The 14,844-nt window shown below is 42.1% G+C and overlaps 1 protein-coding gene across 1 annotated transcript in view; it reads right to left on the bottom strand.

The window, feature by feature from the left end:
• LOC142496738 (uncharacterized) overlaps positions 1-14,574 on the bottom strand; it is a 34,127-nt gene extending 19,553 nt beyond the window's left edge. The window contains exons 1-3 of the mRNA XM_075603602.1: positions 14,361-14,574; positions 1,740-1,922; positions 1,183-1,331 (exon numbers count right to left, since the gene is read on the bottom strand). Coding sequence (XP_075459717.1) covers positions 1,183-1,331; positions 1,740-1,922; positions 14,361-14,550 — 522 coding nt within the window. The 5' untranslated portion in view covers positions 14,551-14,574. The remainder of the gene's footprint in view (positions 1-1,182; positions 1,332-1,739; positions 1,923-14,360) is intronic.
• Between the last annotated feature and the right edge of the window lie 270 nt (positions 14,575-14,844).

The raw sequence follows: 14,844 nt of genomic DNA on the forward strand, positions 1-14,844 counted from the left end.
GTGGGATAACATATTTGAAGGAATAGCAAAGAGCTCCACATGTGTATTAATAAAAGAAAATGCATATAAAATGCTCCACCAATGGTACTACACCCCACTACGATTGTCCAAATTTTTTAGAAACACGTCCCCACTGTGTACACGGGGGTGTGGCCAGCAGGGATCGTTTATACATATGTGGTGGACGTGCCCAAAGGTAACAAAGCTATGGAGGGCCACACATTATATGGCGCAGACAATTCTTGGGTATGACTTCCCCCTAGACCCCTGGAAGGTACTGCTATGCAGACCAATTGAAAACATAGAAAAAACTGACGACAAACTCCTGACTCACATATATACAGCTGCCAGATGCGAAATAGCCAAAGCCTGGAAACAGGAACAGCAGCCGGCCATTCACGCAGTAAAAGCAAGATTATGGAGGATCTGTCTTATGGAAAAACTGACGGGGATACAAAACGACACAGTACAGAAATACATAGACGTCTGGGAACCGTGGAGAACCTATATAGGAAATAGATATCATTCGAGGGCTACTCTCCAGTCCTGAAAATCAAAAAATAGGTGAGGTAAAAACACACTAGCTAGGGAAATTAAAAAAAAAAAAAAATACATAACAATAAATAACAAGAGCTTCACTATTGAGACAACCCTGGTGTGATAGGAATCGTAATTGTATAAAATGCAGAGGTGAGCCTGGAGGGTATCCAGTATCCAGTTTCGGATACTCTACTGTACAAATGCATGGAGGTTAAGCTGGTATGACAACAAAAGAAATGAATATTCTAAAAGCAATGACATTTCCTTTCTTTTTCTTTTGAGTTAATTTTCTGTATTCACTACTTTAAACGCTGTAATAACAGTGATGTCATTATTGTCTCCCCATTGAATGTGTTATTCACTTGATACAACTGTATGTGATTCGCAAGTAACATGTTCCCCTTTTTGTGTTTTGTATCCCACTCCCCACTTTTCTTAACAAAACAAAAAAAAAACAAATAAAGAATAAGTTGAAAAAAAAATGGCATTTAGAGTTGAATAAATGTATTTATTTTTAAACCATCACTATTATCTAATACTACAGAGCTGATTTATTTAAAAAAATAAAAAAAAACATATAAGATTTGACAGGTTTTGATGCTTTATGGTAGAGCAAAGAGAAGGATGAGATGCAATACTCACCTCTGCAAAGTATCTCATCCCATCAATTGTGTGCTCAGAGCCACTGGTTTCCAAGTCAAGACCCCCCCAGTGCAAGTGCATTTGTACTGCAGTGTAGCAGCTAGAAAGCCCCTGCTGGATGCTCATGTTGAATGGAAGTTCTATCTGTACTGTATGTAGGAACAAACATACCACAAATCAACGCTGGACTAACAACAGATGGCTTATTCTCTCTGAGGTCAGTATACTGGGAACGGGATGTACATGTATATAACACAACTCGTAAGAGTCATTTTAGAAAGGACGCTCTGCACTGCAGCATAAGTAGTACATGCGATTTTACCTGGCGTCTTGCTAAAATCTATATTGCCAAAGTTTCTCCATGTTTAATAGAGACTCCAAGATACTTTATTGAAAAGGTTATTATTATTTTTTTACTTCCTGTTTAAGGGTCCCGGCCAAATAATGGACAAATAAAATCTCTAATTTTCCTTTCAGGCGCTTCTGAGAAGAGCATGTGTGTGTTTGCCAGTATGGAGTTGGTCTAATACAGTAACTTATTTAAGTTTTACACTTACCTGAGTGACCATTGTTGGTCATCTTGAAGTGACCTTGCAACGGTCCTTCGAAGCCACTGAGCTCCAAATGCCTAAGTTCTTGGCTATGTCGAACTTTTTTCCTCTGGATGTCTATGGGAGACTGGTGTTTTCCATCACATACTGGAAACTTTTTCCCCCAGTTGGCTTCATCCAACTCTCCCTCTGTAAACATGAAAAATGATTGTTCACCAAAAGAGCTAAGCAAATAAGGTAGAATTATATAATACAGTAGAGTCTCGGTTATCCGACTTTCGGTTAACCGACACTTCATTTTATCCGTCATCTGCGGCCCCCCTTCTTTTCACTTCCCAGGTTTACTGGCAGCAGCAGAAGAGGAGGACCAAGGACCACAAGGTCAGTGGATCGGTGCAGCAGAGGCGTTACACCGGTGGATGGCGGTGGCAGTGGCGGCAGCAGGAGAAGAGCATTGACACCATGTGAGCAGCACAGGAGAACGGCCGGGGAGGAGCTGCACTGTAGTAGTGGCAGACACCGGAAGTCAGTAATGACTTCCAGGTCGGACCACTTGGACACGCTCCTCTCCGGCTGTTCTCCTGTGCTGCTCACATGGTGTCAATGCTCATCTCCTGCTGCTTCCGCCGCCGCCATCCGCCATGTAACGCCTCTGCTGCACTGCTCCACTGACATGGTGGTCCTCGGTCCTCCTCTTCTTCCACCACCGCCGGTAAGCCTGGTAAGTGAGAAGAAGGGTGGGGCCACAGATGACGGATAAGACTTTCTGTATTATCCGTCATTTTCGGTTGTCCGACAAGGTATCAGTCCCATTTAGGTCGGATAACCGAGACTCTACTGTACCAATTTTTTGGTGCTCTTTATGTCTAACAGCGATAAGACATTCCATAATCTGAGACATAATCACCAAGGATGGTGCAATTTATCTAGGTATGCAGAGCACAATGTCAGGCTCCAATACAAAATCGTATGTGAGAGAGCACTATTTCCAACCAGGAGTCTCGCTTTCAGACCTATACATTCCATACAGCACTTAAAGGAAGTTTTAAAAACACATAGCAAATCTTCCTTCACTCTCTGGGAGGCACATAAATCTCGAAAAAGAAACAGAAAACAAATAAATACATTTACCCAGAAACTAGCCGAATTAGAATCTATCCACAAATTAAACAAATTAAATTAGAATCTATCCACAAATTAAAATTACAGGCAAATAATCTTAATTAGAGGCAAACTGAATCTTCTGCTAGTTACAAACGCAGAAAAGGGCATGAGATGGACTCAACAGAAGTTCTATAAATAAGAGGATAAGGCAGACAGAATTCTCGCCCGCAAAAAAAAAAAAAATGAAAGCCAAAATTCATAGTATTTACACAAAAAAGGCCTAATTTCCCATAACCCCAACATTATTTGTTATTATAACTGTTTCACCCCCGATTCCCAAAACACATCTTGATTAGATCACTTTCTAAAACCAGACCCACATAGGGAGTGCCTGGATTTTGACCCGAGGCCTCGTTCCAACACGAATTGACCTCCGTCGTCTATTGTGATCTTACAATCCCTCGTTTATCCCACCCAACATAACGCATTAAAAAAATATTATGCATCCCTTTACAATCTACCTGGCCCTGTTGGGGAATCAGCTTTAAGCTTTAGTAAGAGAGTACAAAAACTCAGAAACTTCCTAACAAAATGTAAACTCCCCACACTTGACTCAAATTATATCACAAATCTTGAAAAAACTATTGAATCACTTGAAATTCAGGAAGCAATCAAGTCCCTTAAAAACGGGAAGGCCCCTTGTCCAGATGGATTCTCTAACCTGTACTTAAAAAAAAAAGCTGTGTGTGCTGTGCACGCGCATAGTAAGTGAAACTTCTTTGTGTGTTGTCAGCAACATATAAAGTAACAATAATATTAGATGTTGTTATAGATGTTTGTTTTTGTGTTTTCGTAGCTCTAGTACGAGCACGATACTCACGCACTCTTTCTGTGTTAGTCTTAGCGATTTTTATTTTTGAGATTATTTTTTTGAGATTATTTTGAACGTAATTTTATTTCTGTGCTTAACTGAATTCCTCGTGTGTGTGTATGTGTATATATGTGTGTGTGTGTGTGTGTGTGTGTGTTTGTGAGTGACCGTGTGTGTGACAGGGTGTGTGACACAGGGGTGTGGGTGGGTGGTCTGCGCTCCGTGTCCTCTTCTCCTCGGCTGCCCATGTGCAATGCACTACCGAGCTCCAGAAGCCTCTGCACATGCGCGCCGGAGAACTGAGCGATGTCAGCCGCTTCTGCGCATGCGTGGCGTCCATCAGCGGCGCCATCACTACTGCACATGCGCGGCATATGTCAGCGGGCGTGTGGGGGGCGCGGCGACCGTTAGGAGCGTGACGTCATTTCCGTTTCACATTTTCATCTCCATGAAGGAGTTTTGTTCCATCAAAATTGACTAGGTGCCACTAAAGAAGTTTCACTTCAAAAATCTACTCAATACTCCTCCCACATCTAACCAAAATATTTCAAAAAATGCTTCCAGGCCTTCTCCCACCCATAGATATGTTACAAGCAAATATAGTCGTAATCCTGAAAGAGGGAAAGGACCCTCTATCATGGTCTAGTTACAGGCCAATCTCCCTTTTAGATACAAAATTAAAACTCTATGTCAAAATCCTAGCCACCAGCTTGATTACCATTCTCCCTAGACTAATACATCCGGACCAGATCAGCCTTGTTCCAGGCAGACGGGTCCTCGAGAACATGAGGAGAACCGTGAACCTCATACATGTAGCAAAATAAACAACGGGTCCCTCTCTTTTACTTTCACTCAATACTGAAAAGCATTTGATAGTCTGGACTGGCAGTTTATGGCAGCTACACTCTAACAAATGGGATTTACCCACATTTTTTTTTTTTAAGTATCAATACACTGTACTCTGCTCCAACAGCTACAGTCAGGGCCCACACCATTCAGTCTGACTCTTTCCTGATACTAAAAAGGCATTAGACAAGGCTATCCACTGTCCCCTCTACTTTTCAGCTTGGCTATAGAACCAGATTCGAGCGAACCCCGACATCTCGGGTATTGTAGAACAAAAGACGTTAAAATAGCTCTATTTAATAGAGAAAGGGAGGGGGGGAACGGGGTACCACCAAATTAACACCGGTAACATAGAAGAAACAAAAATCCAATAATACAAAAGTACCAAAAATACAACGACGCCGAACAGTCCCAACTCCAGATATCCTATAAAATTACCAACTCTGATAAGGGGAACATACTGTGCAGCCCTCCGTCCACAGTGTCTAAACAGTTCCTCTATTCCCCTAGAGTTCCTAGGGTTCCAGGCATCCCAGACCTTTTGGAATTTTCTTGAATTATGTCTCACATACGCTGTTAGTCTTTCCGTAGATTGCACTTTATTTATTCTCAAAATAATCTCTCTCCTGGAGGGAGGTAGATGTTTTTTCCAGGCCCCAGCAATCCCACGTCTAGCCGCGGTCAGAATATGCAACAATAATTTAGATTTATTTTCGTATAAATTATCTAGTGGTTTACCCAGAACAAATATAATTGGGTCTAGGGGGATCCTTATTCCAAAAGTCTCTCGCGTTAAATTCTGCACAACTCCCCAGAACCTCTGTATTTTGGGGCAAAACCACCAAATATGGCCCATATCTCCAATCCGTCAACAACCTCTCCAACAGAGATTCGTGGTCTTTGGGTAAATCTGCCTCAACTCCTGGGACGTCAAATACCACCTGAAAATAAAGATTTTCTTTGGATATTGTACATAATGATGCGTTTGTTGCATTTGTCCAGATAGTTTGACAATCCTCCCAAGAAATCTCCATCTGAAAATCCTGGGCCCTATGATCCATATACCGATGTGCACAGGGAGCTTTAAATTCACGAGAGCAAAGAAATTGGTAAATAGTTGATATAAATCCCCACTGATAATTTCTATTTCTGCATAATTTTCGAATACAGTGCACTCTGGGAAAGACCCACCTGGGGACAGCTGCCTAAGATAGTGAGAAACTCGCAAAAATCTGAACATCTCAGCTCCCGTCAAAGAGTATCTCTGACAAAAATCATTAAAATTGAATAATTTACCTCTCAGTAGCATATTTCCCACATCTCTAATATTATTAACCTTCCATAAATCAAAAATACGTGTGGACCAGCCCAGGCCAAAGTCCGGCTTGTCAAAAATAGAGGTACATCTCGAAGGAGCTGAGGCCAATTGATAGTTGGTTTTGTCTTATGCCAAATCTTAATGTAACATTTTATTACAGCCAAGTCAAAAAGGTCTGTTTTTGTTGGCTTATTATTCAATAAAAGAGCCGAGACTGCCCCTGAGTTAATAAATCTATTTTCTATATCTACCCATCGGTATTGACCTTCCTGGGAATGTCATCTTAACTCAGTGGTTCCCAAACTGTGCGCCGCGGCGCCCTGGTGCGCCGTGGCTTGGCTAGAGAGGTGCCGCGATCAGAGCCGCCAGCAGCGGGAAACAAGGGCTGCTAGCTCATTTTTAAAAAAATGAAAAAAAAACTCTGAACCCGGCGCCGGGTCTCCCTGTCTGCAGCGCCGGAAGTAAGAGAGGGAGGCCCGGCGCGCTGGAGGAGCAGCACCGGGAGACAGATGTCTCTCAGCAGCACTGCCGCTGACCCCCCCGCCCCCGAGGCCAAAACCGCCACCCCCCAGCACACAGCTCTTCCACTGCAGCAAGGGATTCTGGGAAATGACTTGCAAATGAGCACACTTTTTGCTTCAAAAAACATTTTATACATGGTTCCCTAGGCTTAAGCTTGCTGCATGGTCACAGCTTTGAGCACAGCCAGTGATAATGGGGAAAGGCGGGGTTGCAGACCTGCCTAAGACATGCAAATGAGCATACAGTTATATTTACATTTGCATATTTGCTTTGCTGTGGAGGGTTTTTGTCACTTTTTTTTACTCACCATAACTTAACTCAGTATGGTAAACCCCATCCTTTAGCTTCTGTGCATAGCCAGTTAACCAACCCCACACTGATGAGACCCATTAAGGTCGAAACAGCTGTCTGTGGGTGGGTTTTCTGGCTATGCATCTTAACCCTGGCTGTGGTTTAAGCTGTGACCATGCTGTGGATATATATATATATAAATATATATACATACACTTATTAAGTTTATGGTGGGTAAAAAAGTGACTAAAACCCTCCACACTAAAGCATAAAGCAACTGTAAATATTCCTGTATATTCATTTGCATGTCTTAGACAGGTCTGCAACCCTGTCTTTCACCATTATGACCCAGCACACAGCACTTCCACTGCAGCAAGGGATTCTGGGAAATGACATGCAAATGATCACACAGTGCCATTTTTTATCTCATGCTCACATTACATGAGCAACCCTTAGTCAATGCATGCTGCTTTAAACACAGCTTTTAAGCAAGGGCTTGGGAGATGCAAAGTCAGTAAACCCACTCACAGACATGTTTCAACCTTGATGGGTATCATCAGTGTGAGGTTGGCTTGCTGACATTTGCTTAAATGAGATAAGAGTCGGTAATCACCACACTTATTAAGGTTATGGTGGGTAAAAAAAGTGACTAAAACCCTCCACAGTAAAGCATAAAGCAACTGTAAATATTCCTGTATATTCATTTGCATGTCTTAGACAGGTCTCCAACCCTGTCTTTCACCATTATCACCCATATATATATATATAAATTAGGTTGGTTTTTTTTGTATGCATTTGGTAGGGAGGTTGTATATATTTGGGGGGTGGGGATTTTTTTGTATGTATTCGAGGTGGGAAGTTTTTTGGTATATATCTTTTGGGGGGAAGACGGAATGAGTGAGCGTGGGGTAATTGACGGAGGGAGAGGAGAGAGGGGGTGAGTGAGGAAAATAGGGAGTAAGAGTGAGAAGCAGGGGAGAGAAATACATGTGAGGAGGGAGGGTGAGACGGAAAGGAGAGAAATTCATGGGATGGGGGCTCATGAGGTGTGAATGGGGGGGGGCGGCGGTGGGCAATACCGCTGACACGGGGGGGGGTTGCTTAAAATGTTTGTCCCGGGCCCCACGATTTCTGTTGGCGGCAGGGGGTACTGGCATCCCGGGCCCTGTTGTCAGGGGGCCCGGGCCCCCTGCGCGGCCGTGCACCTCGCCCGGTCTCCATGGGGTGACAGGATTTAGCGCGCTCGTGATGCGCCAGGAAGCATGTTGGCACGCTGCCAGGATTTTTTTGGGGCCCGCAGCAAGCTCTATGCGAGCTTGCAAAGCGAGGCCCACCTCTTCCTGCATGGAGCACATGGTGAGTACTGCTCCATGCCTTTCTTGCTTCCCCCTTGCCCCACCCCCTTGCTCCCCCTGTTCCGATTTCCCCCCCCTGCTCCGATTTCCCCCCCTGCTCCGATTCCCCCCCCCCTGCTCCGATTTTTCCCCCCCTGCTCCGATTTCCCCCCCCCTGCTCCGATTTCCCCCCCCCCCCCCGCTCTGATTTTCCCCCCTCTGCTCCGATTTTCCCCCTCCCCGTTCCGATTTTCACCCCTGGCTCAGATTCCCCCCCCCCTGCTCCAATTCACCCCCTTGCTCCGATTCACCCCCCCGTTCTGATTTCCCCTGTGTGTATGTGAGTGTCTGAGTGTGTGTGTGTGTGTGTGTGTGTGTGTGTGTGTGTGTGTGTGTGTGTGTGTGTGTGTGTGTGTGTGTGTGTGTGTGTGTGTGTGTGTGTGTGTGTGTGTGTGTGTGTGTGTGTCTGTGTCTGTGTCTGTGTCTGTGTCTGTGTCTGTGTCTGTGTCTGTGTGTCTGTGTATTACCAGGAAGAATGATTTATAGAAATCTGTCTCTGGTTTTAAATATATATTGCCATGCTCAGTAGCACTCTTCTGTGACACTTATATGCTTATATATATGTGTGTTGTGGTTAATTTCGGGGTTTAATATGAGCTTGCAGGTATCCTGTATGTTTTACAATTCTTGTTCAGCTGGTCTTAGCTGATTGGAAGGTGGCACTTCCTATCTTGTTGAAGCTCACCCCCTCCCACATTTAAATGGTTAAAAGCTCACTCCATAGCATCTTCCACTCTATGGGGTACTTGCTTGCTTGCAGTATGATTGTGACAAATCTAATACAGAGTGCTTTTCCTGGTAATGTACAGGTTAATAAAAGCTTCAATCAGACTTAGAACTATGCAACTAATTTTGACAGATTTATTATAAATTATTCTTCCTGGTAATGCAGAGGTTATTAAGAATTTATATTAGTGTTAGGGACCCTTGAGATGTGGTCTGCCGTGTAGTGGCTCAGGGGCTTACAACACTTTGGCCAAAATGTGAAACTAAAAGACCATTTTATTTAATAGATATCTATACATTTATATTTAGGCACTGTACCGTGTATAAGTTTCACTGGATGTGCACTGAGCTCTGTCTCTGTTTCATGTTCTGTCTCTGGTTTTAAATCCTGATCTCATCATTAAGTTGGAACAATTCTTCTTCCATTGAACCCTCGCTCTGCAGGGATTCTTCAAGTTTGTTTTTGTTTGTTCTGTCAAAGAACTCAACCCTGCTTTAAATTCAGCCAGAGCCACTTGAAACACCCCTTGCATCTCTTTAAATAGGACTTTTAAGGCTTTTAGGGCGATTTGAGTATTTTCTTCTGTTTCTTGTTTGTCTTCTTTGTCTTTAAAAGTTTCCCTTTTTGTTGTTGCAGTTCCTCCTGTGCCTGTGGGAGCGCATGCACGTGCAAGCCAGACCGTTATTTTAAGGGTGATTAAATCTACACTGACAAATTGGTAAAAAAAAATAGAAATTGTATTGTTCCTGAGCCCGTGTGAGGACTGCACACTTCGTAAGTCTGTCAATTACAGCACGAGCTTCCAATGTCGCTTCCCACAATGCTTTGCATTGTGGGGCATGAATTTAGGAGCTCCCACAGTAATTGACAGCTATACCACCTACAGTGGCGACCGCCTTTAGCCTCCTGCGGCCGTTTCAGCGCAACTTTTAAAACCGAGGGCAGATGCAGTGTTTGATGCGGCATGTTCTGGTATTTAAAGCCGCGGCCGCGTGCATTGTATTAGCGCTGTCTCGGCATGAATGCGGCATGAACGCGGTGAAGTGCGTGGCATTCGAAAAAAATACCCAAACAAAATCGGAGATGTTGGAGAATAAAAGGGGCCGTGACAGTATATTCAATCAAGAGAATACATGATTGAGAAGAAATAAAATGACGCTTTAAGTATTTATTATTCACATAGAGATAAAAAGAAATATTCTCACTTACAATTAAGTAAGGACTAGTGAGCTTCCTAGCTATTCACAGCCCTGGGTATAGTGAAACTGTCTGGCGGGTCTGTTCAGCGTCATGTGCAACAACCTCTCAACGCGTTTCGTGAAGATTCACGCTTCTTCAGGAGTATGATGTATACTGACTGTGGGTGCGTCTATCTTAATAGAGTCATCCTAGCGACGTATAACCAATCACAGTGCAGCTCCGATTTAATGGTAACATTCATATGTCAAAATAGAAGAGCATATTACACATGGATTTCTTATATTATATTACTTGCTTCAAATGCTTTATATTATGATACAGATAATAACATTTCTAACATAACTTACAGTATAAATTTAAAGCTATATAAGCACCTATTTTCATAAAAATATATGATCAGGTATGTACTGTATATATAGATCCACATTGTAGATAACAATCTTCATAGAAATATACAAAAACTTGAGTTCAGGGGAAGAATGAATTGAGATAATGAGAAGATAGAGAAAAATCTAAAGAATCTTACCCCAAAAATTATTGTTATAGATCAAAAATAATACATTAATTTTCAAAAAATAATACTTTAATGTTCAAAAAATAATACATTCATTTAAAAAAAATACATTCATTTTCAAAAATGCTTCCGTGAATTAATACATTTTTTTGAATTAATACATTTTAAATGACTAACTAAATGCAATAACTGCATGTACTAATATATATATATAAAACAAATATTATATTTAAATGTATTAAATATATACCTAATTAAATAAATGAATTAATGAAAATATATTCTAGCATTGTGTATTCACCTTACTGAAAATTAAATATTACATGATACTTTATCCAAAAATTGTACAATCTATGTCAATCTATATTAATCAGTGTAAATACTTTATTTAATCAAAAAGTCTAATACTGTATTATAAAAATGATACAATATCAAAATTGTCATTTAAACCATTAGGTGTTAAAGTGCGAAGTGTAAATATCATGTGCGTTTCTCTACGATTCGATAGATTCTCCCTGTTCCCTCCTCTCACTCTCAATGTCACAGTTTCAATCCCCCTACCTGTGTATTTTAAAAGCCTAAAATCTTTGTTTGTGTGTTTGTTTGTTTGAGGGCAAAGTGCTTCAACACACAGAGTCTCCAAACCTCCAAATATGTTTCTTTTATACTTATTTTTAATGGTCTTGCTTTGCGTCCCACATACTGGAAGCCACACACTTGCATTACTTTCACAGTTGATAACCACTTTTATTTTAAAAGATTCCCCAGTAGTAAATTAGCTAAATGTATCTGCAGTCATACATCTCCCTAAAGCAGTGTTTTTCAACCAGGGTTCCTAGGAGCCCTTGGGTTCCCCGGCCATCCCTAAACGGTTCCATGTAATTTTCAGGTCATTTTAAAATTGTACCAAATACAGAAGAATTTACAATTCACCTTTCAGTCGCGCTATTAGAGAGAGTTGGGGTTCCTTATAATGCATCTGATCTCAGACGCGCTATTAGAGAGGGTTGGGGTTCCTTACAATGCATCTGATCTCAGACACGCTATTAAAGAGGGTTGGGGTTCCTTATAATGCATCTGATCTCAGGCGCGCTATTAGAGAGGGTTGCGGTTCCTTACAATGCATCTGATCTCAGACGCTCTATTAGAGAGGGTTGGGGTTCCTTACAATGCATCTGATCTCAGACGCCCTATTAGAGAGGGTTGGGGTTCCTCAGACGTAGGGTTCCTTAACCAAAAAATGATTGGAAAACACTGCCCTAAAGATACAAGTTGTCTCAAACCTATTTGCCCTTTTACAGATTATTTGTGGCACCTAAAGTAAAATCTGATTTAATAAAGGGTCATGCAAAAGGATACTCCAACATAACATTTTTGGGATTTGAGGATCAAAAGTTGTTTGAAAAGTCATATTTGAATAATTACTTCTAATCTTAGAATTATTTATTTTCTTCTTAGTTTTGTTTAAAAGAAGACTCTTCCGCTCTATTTCTTGAACTTTTCCTAGTGCATTGGATACAAGTTTCTTATTGCATCCTCTTTCTAAGAATCTATCATAAATCAATTGTGATTGAGTGGTGACATTTTTATTTCAAGTGCGGTTCCTTTATTAATTTCTAAAATTGCCGCAGCGTGGTACAATGGGGGAGGGGGTACAGAGTGATATCAATTACATAAACTGAATGGCCTGCAAATACAAATAAGGGCAAACATTCACAAACAGATACAGAAGGTAATGAGGGCCCTGCTCGTGAGAGCTTACTATCTAGAGGGTATAAGAGGCATTGCTGAAACAAAAGGTAAAGTGACTGCTCATTGTGGGACGGAGTATGTCTCAGGGTGGAGTATGGGCCAGCGGCACAGCTGGGTCTATTAAGGTTTGGGGGGGTGAATTCAAGGGGGTGTTAGATCGCGTGGAGTTTGATCCAGCTGCACATCTCGTACCAATAGGGTTGCGGGGAAGGGGTGGATATTAGAAGTATGCCAGATAGGCTTCCTTAAAAAGGTGAGTTTTCAGAGAGTTTGGGGATTTCTGAATGCTGGGGGAGAGTCTGATGGTGCGTGGTAGGGAATTCCAGAGAAACGTGGTAGCACGGGAGAAGTCTTGTAGGCGGGAGTGAGAGGTGGTAATAAGGCAGGAGGGGAGGTGGATATTGTTGGCAGAACAGGGGGGGGGGGTTAGGGATATATTTGGGGATGAGGGCTCAGATGTAAGGAGGGGCAGCATAGTTGAGAGCTTTGGAAGTCAGAACTAGGGTTTTCAATTCAATTCTAGAGGACATGGGAAGCCAGTGAAGGGATTTACAGTGGAGCATCAGAATTGATGGATTGAAGTTGGGACAGGCGGAAGAGGGGAATGCCAACTAAGAGAAGTTGGCAGTAGTCACGGCAGGCAGGGTAAGTGAGTGAATTAGGATTTTAGTAGTATCATGAGTGAAAAAAGGGTGTATCCTAGTAATATTTCAGAGGTGGAGGTGGCAGGACTTAGTGAGGGCTGGAATGTGAGGAATGAAGAAAAGTCAAAGATGACCACTAGGCAGCAGGTTTTGTGTGTTGATAGGATTGTGGTATTATTGGCAGTGAGGGAGAGTTTGGGTGATGGGGTGACAGTGGAAGGGGGAAAGATTTTGTTCTGTTCTGGATATGTTAAGGTTGAAGTAATGGTGGGACATCCAGAAGGAGATTGCAGAGAGACAGTTGGGGACAAGGGACAGGAGAGAGGGGGAGAGGTCAGAGGAGGAGAGGTAGATTTGGGTGTTATCAGCATGAAGATAATACTGAAACCCAAAAGAATGTATTAGTTCGCCAAGAGAAGGGTTATAGAGTGAGAACCCTGACAGAAAGAGGGAGTGAAGAGGAGAAAACACCAGAGAAGATAACTCTGAAAGAGTAGTTGAATATGTAGAGTTTCAACCAGGAGAGGGCTGTGTCACAGAAGCCAATGGAGTGTAAGTTGTACAGGAGAAGGGGGTGATCAACAGTGTCAAAGGCAGCAGAGAAATTACCCTTAGACTTAGCTGTAAATAGGTCGTTGGTCACTTTTGTTAGGGCTGTTTCAGTCGAGTGTAGAGGGTGGAAACCCCTCTAAATATTATATTATTACTGTTTGTTGTGGTCACTGGATGCCAACAAATATGTATTTTGGTTTGCTGGTTTAAAATAGGTTTTTAGCAGCAACTGAACAATTAGTATGTTCAACCGCAATAAGTTGGTCCAGAAATTCGATCTCTACGCTGCTAAACTATACTATACAGGGATATACCAAATAAGTATACATGGGAAGGATGTTGATCCAGGGATTAATCCGATTGCCAATTCTTGGAGTTAGGAAGGAATTAATTTTTCTCCTTAATGGGGTTTTTTTGTTTGCCTTCCTCTGGATCAATAAGTATAGATATAGGATAAAGTATCTGTTGTCTAAATTTAGCATAGGTTGAACTTGATGGACCTATGTCTTTTTTCAACCTCATCTACTATGTAACTATGTAACTATGTAACTACCCATGCAGTCTGCAAACACTTAGGTGCAGTTTGGAGCCTTATTAAGCGTATTCACCCCATAGGGTCTGTACTTCCTGGAATTAGTTCAACAGTCTTGTGAGCAATAAGATTTATTAATTAGGGTTCCGCAAAACAACTATTTCCTAGCAAGGGGTGCACAGTATAAAAAAGGTCGGGTTATTAATATGCACATGACCAGGAGTTGTTGGCACATATGTTATCACCAACTCATCACTTCGAATCATAAGAAACTGCCCTGAAAGTCATAATTTAAAACTTTGGGATCAAGTATAACCCTCGGAGGCTGAAGTTTCCAATTCCATACCTTCCTCCTCTTACCTTGGTAAGTCCACTCAGAGAGATGTGAGTTGGTTATATGGCAGCTGTGAGCAAGCAGCAGAAGCAGATGCAGGCACAGTTGCTGAGGTCTCCCCATGGCTGATGCGGTGTGTGTTTCACGAGACATGTGCTCTGCCTTTTGATCAAGAGCTCCAAATGTGTAAATAATAATTTTAAAAGGCTGCTCCATGAAACGTCATCCTCCCTCCCACTATACACACAGACTCCTTTCAGCCCCCCCTGCTCTGCTTTTATCTATCACAAAAGGTAACAGAGCTCAGTTGGACTCTAGCATTGAAAAGGTTTTTATTGATTACCAGATAGGAATCTGCCACGTTTTATCTGCCTAGTTTGTGTCATTGCCGTGTGTATGTTTGTACAGTATGTCACCCCTGATCCGACACGTTTGCCACAGTAAGTAGCTTTACAAAAGTCCCAGATTTGAAAAAAAGACTTGCATTTATTAAACATTGGGGCAAAGCTG

The sequence above is a fragment of the Ascaphus truei genome, chromosome 6 (genome assembly GCF_040206685.1).
Source record: "Ascaphus truei isolate aAscTru1 chromosome 6, aAscTru1.hap1, whole genome shotgun sequence".
Lineage (NCBI taxonomy): Eukaryota > Metazoa > Chordata > Amphibia > Anura > Ascaphidae > Ascaphus > Ascaphus truei.